General features: G+C 37.0%; 2 protein-coding genes across 3 annotated transcripts; both read left to right on the top strand.

Moving 5' to 3' along the window:
- Positions 1–1,692: 1,692 nt before the first annotated feature.
- Positions 1,693–6,541, top strand: LOC121249330 (NAC domain-containing protein 82-like). 2 transcript variants are annotated; one of them, XM_041148040.1, is made up of 6 exons: positions 1,693–1,855; positions 2,355–2,741; positions 2,843–3,153; positions 4,182–4,565; positions 5,030–5,090; positions 5,768–5,921. In XM_041148040.1, exons 2-6 carry the CDS (start codon positions 2,582–2,584, stop codon positions 5,779–5,781), a joined length of 930 nt encoding a protein of 309 aa, XP_041003974.1. In that variant the 5' UTR covers positions 1,693–1,855; positions 2,355–2,581; the 3' UTR covers positions 5,782–5,921. The 2 variants fall into 2 exon arrangements, with proteins under 2 accessions (XP_041003974.1, XP_041003973.1); XM_041148039.1 differs by lacking the exon at positions 5,030–5,090 and adding an exon at positions 6,206–6,541 and having other exon boundaries at positions 1,694–1,855; positions 5,768–5,951.
- Positions 6,542–6,982: 441 nt separating this feature from the next.
- On the top strand, positions 6,983–11,311 carry LOC121249329 (BTB/POZ domain-containing protein At2g13690-like). Its single transcript, XM_041148038.1, has 2 exons — positions 6,983–7,822; positions 10,189–11,311. Exons 1-2 carry the CDS (start codon positions 7,136–7,138, stop codon positions 11,122–11,124), a joined length of 1,623 nt encoding a protein of 540 aa, XP_041003972.1. The 5' UTR covers positions 6,983–7,135; the 3' UTR covers positions 11,125–11,311.
- Positions 11,312–12,314: the final 1,003 nt, after the last annotated feature.

The raw sequence follows: 12,314 nt of genomic DNA, 5'->3' as shown, positions 1-12,314 counted from the left end.
CAGCTACATATTTTGCACCGGTTAGTGATCTGAAAGCCTGAAGGTATTCAACTAGTTTTGGTTCTTTACATCTTTCATTTCCATATGAAGCTAGCCGATGTATTATTTTGAGTAAAGCATGGAGATAAGATTCAACATTTAAAAAATAGCCTGGTGTTCCTTTGTGTATGATTCTTCTACAGTTTCTTCATGAAGTTGTGTTGGAAAAGAGTATACGATTGATTGTACACGAGTATTCCCATTTTGTTTTTCTTTGTTGCAACTTATCACATATATATAAAGCATTTTGGTGGCATTGATTTTTTATCAACTATTTTGTATCCCTTAAGTGAGTGACAGCCCTTCAAATGAGCTTGTATATGTATTTGATTCTCTTTTGTAAGTAGTAGAAGTTTCTATCACATCTTTTCTTCTAAGGAGAATGTAATTAATTAAATCTTGTGGCTAAAACCAATCTAGTGTTGGACTATTGGCTGGCTCCGATAGTTATGCATTTTATGAGATTTTAGCATCGTGACAGATGCCCAGTAATAAAAAAATTAATAAAGAAACACACACCCCCTGTATTGTGCTCACTGCCGAATTGATTCTCCACTCCGAGTTGCAGTATGTTTATTATCAGGAATTTTAGTAAATTATCTTTCTTTAATTAGATTATGTGTAATTTTATTAAACAACTATAATTTTCATGCTTTTCAATTTACGATTAATTTCGGAAAATGATATAGTTACCACTATATTGCAACTAAATCATAATGAAACATGACAAATTTATGAGACGTTTGGATACAAAAAGTCTTTTATCTCATATTGTCGCATTTAATTATTTTAATTTTTTATATAAAATATAATAAATAATTCAAATTTTTTAAATTTTAAAATAATAATAATATTAAAAAAATAATATTCTAACAATATTTTACTTAATTTGTATTTCAAATTTATCTCATCTCAACTTACTATCCAAATCTTTCTTTAATCTTTCTTTTGTTTAGTCATGAATAACTTTGAATGAAAGTGAAAAATAATTTTTTAAATGAAAGTTGTATTTGAGTTCTTGTTATATCATTGAACAGTAATTTTAAAGCTCTCAAGTTTCCATGCAACGGAGTTCATTTTGGTACACCCACCACTTTGTTTTGTGTTGACAATATTTATTTTTCGTTTATTTTTCTTTGAAATTGAAATGCCCACCTCAACAATTATCACGAACGGGTATGCTTAATGATCACGGAAACTTCTTAGGGGGTAAAAAAGAAGTTGTTTGGTCAATGGCAGGGAATTGGGAATAAAATTAGATTACATGGAGTCGGCAAAATTGGAGAAAAGGGTAGTGTCCACATTGACGTAATATGAATTTAGCAAGAGGCATATGTCATGGTATCGTCTTACGTCTTCGCCGTCACCACCAAAACCTCCCCCACACACACATTAATCTTTTAATTTCTTTTGAATTGAGAGATGGGTTGAGATATTTTAAATAAATTAAATTAAATATTATTAGAATATTATTTTTTAATATTATTATTATTTTGATATTAAAAAAATTAAATTATTTATTATATTTTATGTGAGAATTTAAAAAAATTATAATTATTATTTGAGATAATTTTTTTAATCCGGGGCTTAAACGGCTCGTACGTTATTGAAATAAGCTGACCGACCAATCAGAACTCAGGATTGCTACTTAAGCTTCCCTAGCCAACAAGATCACAGGAGTCCACATACTTCTCCTTCATTCAGCTCTCAGTATATAAACTCGCGCCTTGCCTCCCGTATTACACAGTTACACTATCGAATGTCGATTTAGCTTGAATTCTCTCCTCTCTCTCTCTCTCTCGGTCTCTTTTGCTAGGTGCACTTGTCTCTCTACCTCTTTCTTTCTGATTGTTTCCTGTCATTTGTGTTTGATTTCTCTTTGATTTTATGATTTCTTGTTTAATTTTTATTGCTGTCTTCTTCTCCGGCGTTTTTGGTTTCCTTTTTCGAATTCTTTCGTGTTCTACTGCTTTCTTGGGCTTTTGTTCTCTTTTTTTATTCGAGGCGTATTCTTTCGCATCTTACTTCGTATGCTGGAGTTTTGTTGCTACTTTTTGAGATAATTTTGACTGAGTCTATCTGGGTTTGCTTTGCTTTCCATTTTCTGGTTTGGAGGTGCTATTTCGGAGATTTTATTTGAGAATTGATTGGATTTATATGCCTCATGTGGGTGGTTGTCCACCCCCTTTTTTATATTTTTATTTGATATATCTTTAATTTAATTTTGTTCGGTTGGCTTATTTATCTTCTAGTTTAGTCAGTGAGATTTGTTTCTGGGTTTATTTGGATTGCGTGCCTAATAATGTTGATCGCAGGTTAGTCACTGCGCGGCAAATGTCTTTTGATATCGACGGGAATCATTTTTCAATTATTTGGTTTGGTTTCATGAATTGGAGAAGGCTCTGGTGTTTGGAATATCTATTGGACATGAAAATTGGCATTTTATTTTTCTGGAAAGCTTCCTTCTCATTGCGTTCTAAGTAGAGTTAATTAATTGTTTCTGTGGAAGACGTCCTACTTGGACTTAATTTTGAATTAATTTATGGGGAAAGCACTGCGTCTACCTCCGGGGTACCGATTTCATCCCACTGATGATGAGATAGTTCTGCTCTATCTAAAAAGGAAAATAAAGGGTGAACGTTTCTATTCTAAAGCAGTTGCAGAGGTTGATATCTACAAGTTTGCCCCTTGGGAACTTCCAGGTACATGGGAAGAGCCTTACATACACGCTTTTCTTTGTATGATTAGCGTAATGTGCTTTCTCTGTGTGTTTCTTACTAAATTTTGCCTTTTCCTTCTTCAGGTAAATTCAAATCCGGAAGTGGTGATCTGCAATGGTACTTCTTATGCCCAGTGGAGAGAAAGTATTCTAGAGGGCATAGAATCAATCGTGAAACCAAAGATGGGTGCTGGAAAAAAACCGGAAACGATAGTTCTGTTCATCACGATAAAGAGTTGGTGGGGTCAAAAAAAACATTGGTTTTTCACAAGAACCTCAACTCGACAGCTACAGGGATACGGGGAGGAAAATCAACACAAAGGGAACGAACTGATTGGGTTATGCACGAGTACAGCCTTGGAGATCAGTATATGGCCAAGGAAGGAATTGTCAAGGTAATGCTTGGTTATTTGTCAACCTTGGTTTGATACTCTTGTTTGTGAAGTATGAAAAGCTTTCTTAGTATTTTTTATTTTTTTTGTTGGCTTAGAAAACAGGATTTATTATTATTAGTATTATTTGTTTAAGCTAATTGTTATTTTATAAGTAACGTAAGCTAATTATCAATAATAGTTCTTTCCTGCTTGGCACCAGAGATCAACAGATAATAGCACATATGCTTGTGGAATGACATGCACATTTCCGGGTTTGTTATCCCATTTATTTCATTTGGTTACACTTCAGAAGTACAAGGATTTGTCAAACCAAAGTTTACACCCACCGTGTTTAAGACGGAATTCCTGATTTTTTTTTTCTTGTATATTTGAATTTGGGAAATAATATTCTTAAAACTGATGGGATGAAATTCTTTCTACCTCTTGTGTTTTTTACTGGCTGTAAGTTATTTTGTTGTTGTTGAGCCTGTTGGAAATACCATAAAAATGGATATTTTGGGTGCTGCAAATATGGATAATAAAGGTTCTCTTTGTCCCCTCTATTTCTACCTAGCAACAGTTCTTTTTCTTTCATCATCCAGCTTATACATTGTGTTGAGAAGCATAGGACTGAAACTTCACAACCATAACCTCAATTTATAAAAGGGTTCATGTTGGTCGAGTTTTTATGTTCTTTTGAAGCCAGCATAGTTTTGCTATGCACATACTCCCTCCATCGCATATTACGGCATTCCAAAATTGCCCTTAAAAAGTTGCATCCTTCAAAAATATGGAAACTTTGTTAGAGTAACTTCTGGAACTGATTTTGTTCAAGAAACAAATCAATAATTTCTACTGATACTCTTCAGGAAATAGAGGGAGAAAAACAATTACTGAAATAATTGCCTCTTTTGAAAATGGGGTTTACAGTGGGGAGTCGTATTTATTGGTAATACTATTTCCATCTCTGTTCCCGCATAATAAAAACCATTGATGATGGTGTTATGGTGCCCTTATTTGAATTCATTCCCGTCATGTTGATCTTGCAGAACACATATGTGCTCTGTATGATTTTCCAGAAGGAGGGCCTAGGGCCAAGAAATGGTGCTCAATACGGAGCACCATTTAAGGAGGAAGAATGGAATTACAATGAGGATGACGACTCTGCAGAAGCTGTCACTTTAGCTGGTTCGTTGCCTAGTAGCAGTAGCGGTTTGGCTGCTATCGACACCAAGTTCTTGGGTGGCACAACATCTGTGTCATGTTTATCTGAAGCTATGCAGTCACAATGTGAGGGGTTTTCTGCAGTTCTCAATAATGATGCCTCAATTGAGTTATCTCGAGTATTGGGCAATAGCGATATTCTTCCAGAAGTGCGTACTTCCTTCAAAGAGGACAACCCTTTGATTTTGAGTGAAGATGACAAAAATAAGGTGAGTAACAATTCATGTTTCGGATCCAGTGCATCTGCGATTTTAAAAATGCCATATTTTCAAATGTTCATGTTCATTTCATGCTTACACTGAGCTTTGCACATTTTTCACTTGTCTGATCTTGTACATTCTTGTTTTTCAAGGTGGTAGTTGCGTTAACCATTTTTTATTTAAGAAAAAGAAGTATCATTCATTTCTGTCATAGTAGTGACCAAACTCACTTGTGAAGGGTGACCCATATGGCTGGATTCACTGTGTAACATTTAGCATTGCTAATTTTGTGTCTATCCACATTTCATTCTATTCTTTTCTTTTCTCAGCCCATTTTGAAAGGCAATTCGGAAAGTAATGTTAAAGTTGTACAGAGCAAGTCAACCGTTAAAACTTATATATCATTTGATACTATACTTCTTTATCACAGTCTAGAGTTTTTTAACACAATCTCTGTAATTAATATTAGACAGGTACTTAAAAAAATCATAAACATGTGTGGCACACCACGTTTCTGTTTCCTTTACATTTTAGGTAACACAGCATTTTTGTTTTTGGATTTACAATCTTGCTGTTCTTGTTGTCTTATTATATTCATTTTATCTTGGATAAGCATCTAATGATCTAATTTTTCCTCGCCTTTGTCTAACATATTATGGATTGAACCTTCAACGTCAATTTTCATGTGTACCACGTTTTGTTAAAAATAACAGTGTTTGGCATTTTGACAATTGGCCATTCTGTGAAAGCAAAGAAGAAAGATGAATCTTGGTAATTGCCTTATTAATAGTATGTAATCCGTCTCCATTTGAAACATTGTTTGCTGTCAGAAAATCATTACTGTGATGGTATATTTGCGAATGCATTGTCCTATAGTTTAGATTAGGTCATTCTGTCTGCCGGAATTTCTAGAGTTGGGCCTCTTTTTTTTCTTTTTCTTTTTTCTGTTCCTTCTTCTATGCATTATAACTGGCGATTTTCCTAATGTACTTCTCTTTGCCCTTTGATAATCCTCTTTGATATCTTGCATTGGACGACATAACCTTAATTTCTTGTGAATCTATCGTTTCCATTGGGACGTTACAGACGAATTTCTGAATGTTTTACAGTTGATCATGGTAGCGTTGTCTTCTGTGAGTTCTGCTTGCAGATTTCTTTGAAGCTTTAATATGTACTGAGGTATAATATATTTTATTTTATGGATTTGGCAGAATCTCAATCCTGATGAAAATGCACTTTGTTTATCTGATATCATGGGAGATTTTGAAGATTTCTACAATTTTGAGGGAACTCCCTGGAGTCCGGATGACCTTTTTTTTGACATAGCTGATCTCGATCTGCCACCGGACGCTCCTCCTACATAAAATTCTGTCCCAAAAAATTTTATTGTAAAATGTATGTTTTTACCATTTGCAATTTTCTTCTACATGCTGTATTGAACTTCAAATTTGTACTGAATAAATAAGAAACAAGCTATATTTAAATACTTTCAGTGGCATTGATTTTCTGATCAATTTTGTCATTCCTTCTTACCCTGCGAGCATGTATGTATTTGATTGTCTTTCAAAAGTGACATGTGTAGAGTTAGAACTTCCCAAAATTTGAAATCAATCTGTTTATTCCGTATTCTGTTCCTTGGATTTTGCCAGGGTTACAAGCTGAAGGGCATGGAAGCTAGTCGGGAACTCTTTCGATGAAGACAAGGATCGAAGTGCAGAAGTGTTTGGGTTACAAGGTAATAAGGCATCTCGCAACGATGCCGTTTCTACCAGGGAGGAACGGTGCCGTTTCCATTCCGGAAGAGGTGCAAGCAACGCTGTCGTTTAGTCTAATTTCTTTAAGTCCTTAACGTTGTCGTTTTTTATTGCATTTTAGTTCTATAATACTCTAAAATTCTGTTTTGGTCCTTCCAGTAATTGTGTTACACGTGTAAGAATATTCCAAAGTTAGTGGACCCTGCGTGACATTACCGTCGGCTGTTATCCTTTCCATTTCTCCATTGTTCTTACAAATTCATTCATTTTACTTTCACACTTGGATTTCTACACAATCAGAAGCAGCACCATAGCAAATGAATATGGATATGGGAAATTTTATATCTGAAATCGTCAATCCGCTCCACCCCAACAGTCTCCATGGTCCTGAAAATTCTTTGTTAGTTCCTTCTTTAAGTAAATTAAAAAAAAAAAAAACCATCTTTTTGTTTTGTTGCCCTCGTGAATGAAACTTGAATAGGTAGCTCTAAGAAAAATGCTTTGGTCATGTTTGAAGGAAAGAGTTCGTGAAGTTTCTGCAGAACCAAACAACCTGACATCGATGCCTTTCCTACGGCAACAAGTCACCAATATATCCCTAAAAGAAATAGAAAAACCAATATCGCTCTGTATAAAACTATAAAAAGTAGATATAAAAAATGTAAAAAGAACAAATAAAAGAAGAGAGCATAGGAGCCAACCAACCGTCACCCAACTAAACTCCAAAAATTCCCCCACGATTTCCAAGAATGACTTGACGTTTTTAACTCTTCACTCACTCTCACACTCTTGCTTTCCAGGACTACGTCCTGACTCGGGCCCGGAATGGACCCTTCCACCCGCCACCACCGCCAGGCTCGCCGCCGATCATGGTGTTGCTCTTTCACGGCGCCGCCTCCTAGCCCCGAAAACCTCTCTCTTTCTCACCTTAAATCCTTTCCCTCCAACAAGTCGGAAATCCTCTTCAAACCCAGAGCCAACTCCGTCCCTAACTCGCCCCAGAACTCCAAATCTGGTCTGGGCCTCAAAGGGCGGACCCGGATCGACGCCCGCCGGATCTTGTCCCCGGGTCGAGTGTCCCCAATAGACTCCGATTCCACCGTCCTTTCCGTCCAAGAAGAAATCCCCGCGCCAGTCGATTCCTCAACATCTCTTCCCAAAGCCCAAAGCTTCCGGGCCCCAGCGGCGAGCTCGTCCCCAAGCTCCCGAAGTGCCGAGAATGACGCTGTATTTGACGTGAGGTTGAACTTGCGTGGGAAGAGAGGTGGGTGCCTCGTCTTGGAGCTGAACTCGGAGGTCCTAAGCTCGAGTTCGGATTTATTCGCTGGCTTGATCAGTGAATATAGGAGGAATTCGAGCGGCTCGTCTTCGAGGCGGAAGGTGTGTAGAATTGAGGTGCCGGATGTGGAGAATCTCAGGGTGTTTAGGGAGACCGTCGAGCTGATGTTCGAGGACGATATTCCAAAGCGGCTCTTGAAGATCGGTGTGTATCGGTGCATCGATATACTCGAGGTTAGTGGCATTTTGTTTCTGTGTTTTATTCTTTGAATCGCGGTTTCTTGCGGGTTCTTGTGCTTGTAGTAATGCATAAGAGACGATCACTATGTGATTCTTGCGCTCTTTTTATGGAAGCTTTGCTTGGTTCTAATACGTGTGTATCAAAGTATCTATCTTTTATGTACAATTAGAACGCTTGTATTTTAGTTAGACTGCATGCATGTTGCTTGAAAGAGTATTTGTAAGACTGGGGTGGCTGTGAATTTGATTGGTTAAAACTGTGTTAGAGTGAGATTTTGTTTTGCAAGGAATGTGGCTTTCCAAGACCATAATCTACTGCAAAATTAACTTTTTCAGAGTGCTTTTTTGTGCCATCAATCTCGTCTTTATCTTCATTAACTTCAATAAAATTTCTTGTCCCACCTGAAAACAGAGAAGATGATTGTTGTTATTTCCTTGCAAAATGTGTATTGGAAATTGGATGGATCAACTGTTCAATTGATTAAAAAAAAAAAAACTCTTCAAAATGCATCTATTTGGACGAAAAGTTTTTTACTTTGAATTATATCCCAGCAAGTTACATTTTTCATCCCAATATGATTTCTAGAGTTAGTTTGATGTGAATCATACTTTTCAAAATCTAGATAGAATTTTTATTTCACATTGTCATCAAGCATGAGATGATATGCATTTTGGCTTCCGTACCTAGTTGACCTCTGTTGTTTTTTTTTTTTTTTTCATTTGGGCCTCCATGGTTCTGTGCTGCATTGTTTGTTTCAAAAGCTATCTAGCTTAGAACCAAGCTGCGCCACCATTAGGGTGCCTATGAAGAGTGAAGAATGATCAAATGAATTCAACCTTGTTCTTCTATCAGATGCGAGATGTCGAATGGATGCTGGAACATATGAACTGATGAAACATGGATTAATCTTTTTGAGTACATAGGAAATTAGATTATAAAACATGGAAATATCTTTTCTAGTACATAGGAAGCTAGATTCTGTCTTTGGTCTGGGCTTGGTCGCATGATTTGTGAAAAAGGGTTAATCAAATGTAGCCTGAGCTCAAATTTGCATGCTGGAGATTCCCGAACTAAAATTTTCAAATATGAAAAACTAACTATTCTGTTGAATATTCTCTTCCTTTTGGATTTGATCAGATTTTCTGGCGAATCTAAAAGGGTTATTCTAATTTTCTTAGTCTCTTCCTGTCTGGCTTTTTCTCTCTAAAGAGGGTAACTTCTGTCAGTTACATTTAAAGATTAATAATAACATCACCATCTTCTCATGTTATGCCTAACAAGCCTTTTGATGAACTGATTAGTTGTAAAAGGCCCATCCTTGCATAAAGTACCAGTAACATTGTACAATTCTCACTCCTGCAGAAGCTCATCTTTTGCTTCTCTTGCTTTTACTTCAGCCTTCGGTTAGGTTGTGGAAGGCTCACGCCTTATTGTTCATTTTGTTATACAATGAGATCATAACTGTTAAGAATATAATACAAATAATTTAATCTACCTCTTTCCATTAGTTTAAGCTTTTTGGACAAGTGGTGGTTTGGCATGGTATCAGAGTAAAAGTTCTGAGTATGAACCCTAATTCTACACTCTACTCCATTTAACTAATATTTCACGTGTTGGCCCACTCATTGAGGGTGAGTGTTCAGAATGTAATATAAATAATTAAATCTACTTATTCTCATCAGCTTAAGCTTTTTGGACAAGTGGTGATTTCACAATAACCCTCCCCCCCCCCCCCCCCCCCCCCCCCCCCCCCCAACCCCCAACCCCCACACCGGGTTTCTTTTCCTTTTTTGGGATTTCTCTAATGCATATCTTATGTGTTCATACCCTTTTCACACTAGTGCTATGACAGAAAGCATAATCACTATGTTCACATACTTTTAAACTGGGAAAGAGAGCCGGGTAAAAAAAAAAAAAATTATCTCTCTTATGCATATCTTATGTGTTCATACCCTTTTCACACCAGTGCTATGACAGAAAATATAATCACTATGTTCACATACTTTTAAACAGGGAAAGGGAGCCGGGTAAAAAAATATTCTCTCTCTTATGCATATGTTATGTGTTCATACCCTTTTCACACCAGTGCTATGACAGAAAGCATAATCACTATGTTCACATACTTAATAGATCTGCTTGAAGAGAAAAATAAATTAAACAGGGAAAGAGAGCCGGGTAAAAAACAAATTATCTTTGAGAGAGAGAGAGAGAGTTTGGAGGTCTGTATAAGCAAAAGTGGGGAAAAAGTAAAAAAAAAAACGAACCAAAGCTCTTTGAAAGTTCGGTGTTAAGAAAGCTTCTGCAAAATATGGGCTATGATATCTGTAATAACATTTGCATGCCTGCTTATTATTTCTAGGTATCAGCAGGTATCATGTTCACCAAGGGGATTTTGTCCTGTTTAAAGTACCTTGAGGCTGTTCCTTGGACCGAGGAAGAAGAGGAAAAACTGAGGATCCTGTTTACAAGATTTAAGTTTGATGATGCAACAACCAGAGATATTTTATCCAGACTGTATGCTCATGGCTCGGTAGATTCCCATCAACATTTAGTGAGACAGCTTGTTTTGTCTATCACCAGTTGTACCGATGCCAATGCTAGGAACGAGCTGAAGTCATTAGTCAAGGGTCTCCTGTGTAGAAGTTCAGTCTATGAGGACCAATCTGACCTCAATAAGGAAGACCTTTACGTTGCTTGCCAGTCATGTCTGAGTTCACTTTTCAGCTTGTTTGAGGAGGCCTCTGGTACTATCTCCCATGAGAGATTGTCAGAGAAGGAAAAGGATAGGCCGTTGATTGAACGCATCTCAAGACAAGTAGATAACATCAATTGGTTGCTAGAAATCCTGTTTGATAGGCAAATGGCTGAGGAGTTTGTGGATATGTGGGCAGATCAAGGAAAGCTGCTTATAATGCACGAGAATTCATCTCCAATGGTCAGGTACGAGCTCAGCAGGGTTTCAGCCCTTCTATTCATTGCCATTGGGACCAGAAAACTGCACTGCCGTTCAGAATCGAGATCCAGACTTCTCCTGGCATGGTTTGGGCCTATGATGCTGGACTTTGGTTGGCTGCAGAGATGCAGAAAAGGGCTCGACGTGAAGGCATTGGAGGAAGCAATGGGTCAGACGCTCCTTACTCTTCCTTTGAAGCAGCAGTATGTGCTGTTTATGGAATGGTTTCAGTGTTTCTCCCAGCATGGCACTGAATGCCCTAATCTAAGCAAAGCCTTCCAGATTTGGTGGCGACGCTCATTCCTAAGAGGCTCAGAAACTCATGCAATTGAATCCAGGTAACAGGCAACAATTCCTGATTCCTCTATCATTCACTCGTGTGTGGTATTGCAGTAGAAGTGTAGGTGTGAGATATTTGGAGAAACATCTGGGAGTCAATAATATCTAGATCAACTGTGTAGATTTGTTGTAACAGCTCTAAGTGCATAATATCTAAGTGCATAAATTGGAATCTCAATAATTTCTATGAGATCATCCTATACCTTGTTGTGCATATCCGCAAACCCAGATGAATGTTAGAGGACCCAATCCCCCCACAACAAACAAAAGAGTAATGTTACTCATCATCCCATGATGTGTCATTAGATGATTGGAGACTATTTATTATGTTTTACTTGTGAACTTATCATTCAATGTCACATCATAGAATGTTGAGAGAATGATGAGAAAAATGATGATGAGTAGAATATACAAATAGCAAAGAAATAGAAAATACTAGCACTCCCCTAAATAATGTTTGTTTCTTTACGCAGTATTACTGCATTATTTCTTAACCTTTGCTGGTTATTCCTTCTGACAATTGAATGACAATAAGGCATACTATGTATATTCCTGTGTCGATCCAACTTTTTTTCTCTTGAACTATCTTCCTCTTTCGGCTAAGTAAAACCCTTCCCAAAATCTTCCACAGATATTTATCTTGTTTTTCCATATTTATGTAGTTTGTACATGAAGTCAAATGACTGCGTCAATCGGCGTTACTTCCTTAAGTACCACGTAAGAATTTTATCCAGACACATAGCAAGGTGTCGTGTGGGTGGATAGAACTGGAAGTGGAAGACGTAGAACGATAGAAACAGCCATCAAATCGTACGGATTGCCCCAACGTTAGAAACTGTTCCACGCATTTGTAATGCTGTACCATGACAACCAAATTATATTTCCCGATGGAGAATCGAGATTTTATAGGGATGTTTCATCTGCAGTTAATCAACCTTTGCAAACGTGTCGCGCAGCGAAGCCATGCAAGATATACCTTGATATCATCAAGAGATAAGAATATGAGAAATGATAGTTACAGTCGTGAGTGCGTAAACATCGTGCAATCATTTTGAAAAAATTGAATAAATATTGGACCTATGTAAAAAAATAATAATTTTTTAATATTAAATTTCACTCTTTTTTAAAATGACTGCACGGTACTTGTACACTCTACGACTGCATGTAGTATTACTCAAATAGACAATTATTTA

This window comes from Juglans microcarpa x Juglans regia, chromosome 2D, assembly GCF_004785595.1.
Source record: "Juglans microcarpa x Juglans regia isolate MS1-56 chromosome 2D, Jm3101_v1.0, whole genome shotgun sequence".
NCBI classification, from domain to species: Eukaryota; Viridiplantae; Streptophyta; class Magnoliopsida; order Fagales; family Juglandaceae; genus Juglans; species Juglans microcarpa x Juglans regia.
This window is presented reverse-complemented; position numbering and strand designations above follow the sequence as displayed.

Bases quoted from the DNA above. Each gene is read 5' to 3' on its own strand.
- LOC121249330 (XM_041148039.1), top strand. From the start codon at position 2,582: ATGGGGAAAGCACTGCGTCTACCTCCGGGGTACCGATTTCATCCCACT. The intron at 2,742-2,842 runs GTACATGGGAAG...TTCCTTCTTCAG, and splicing joins TGCCCCTTGGGAACTTCCAG to GTAAATTCAAATCCGGAAGT. The intron at 4,566-5,767 runs GTGAGTAACAAT...TGGATTTGGCAG, and splicing joins GTGAAGATGACAAAAATAAG to AATCTCAATCCTGATGAAAA.
- LOC121249329 (XM_041148038.1), top strand. From the start codon at position 7,136: ATGGACCCTTCCACCCGCCACCACCGCCAGGCTCGCCGCCGATCATGG. The intron at 7,823-10,188 runs GTTAGTGGCATT...TATTATTTCTAG, and splicing joins GGTGCATCGATATACTCGAG to GTATCAGCAGGTATCATGTT.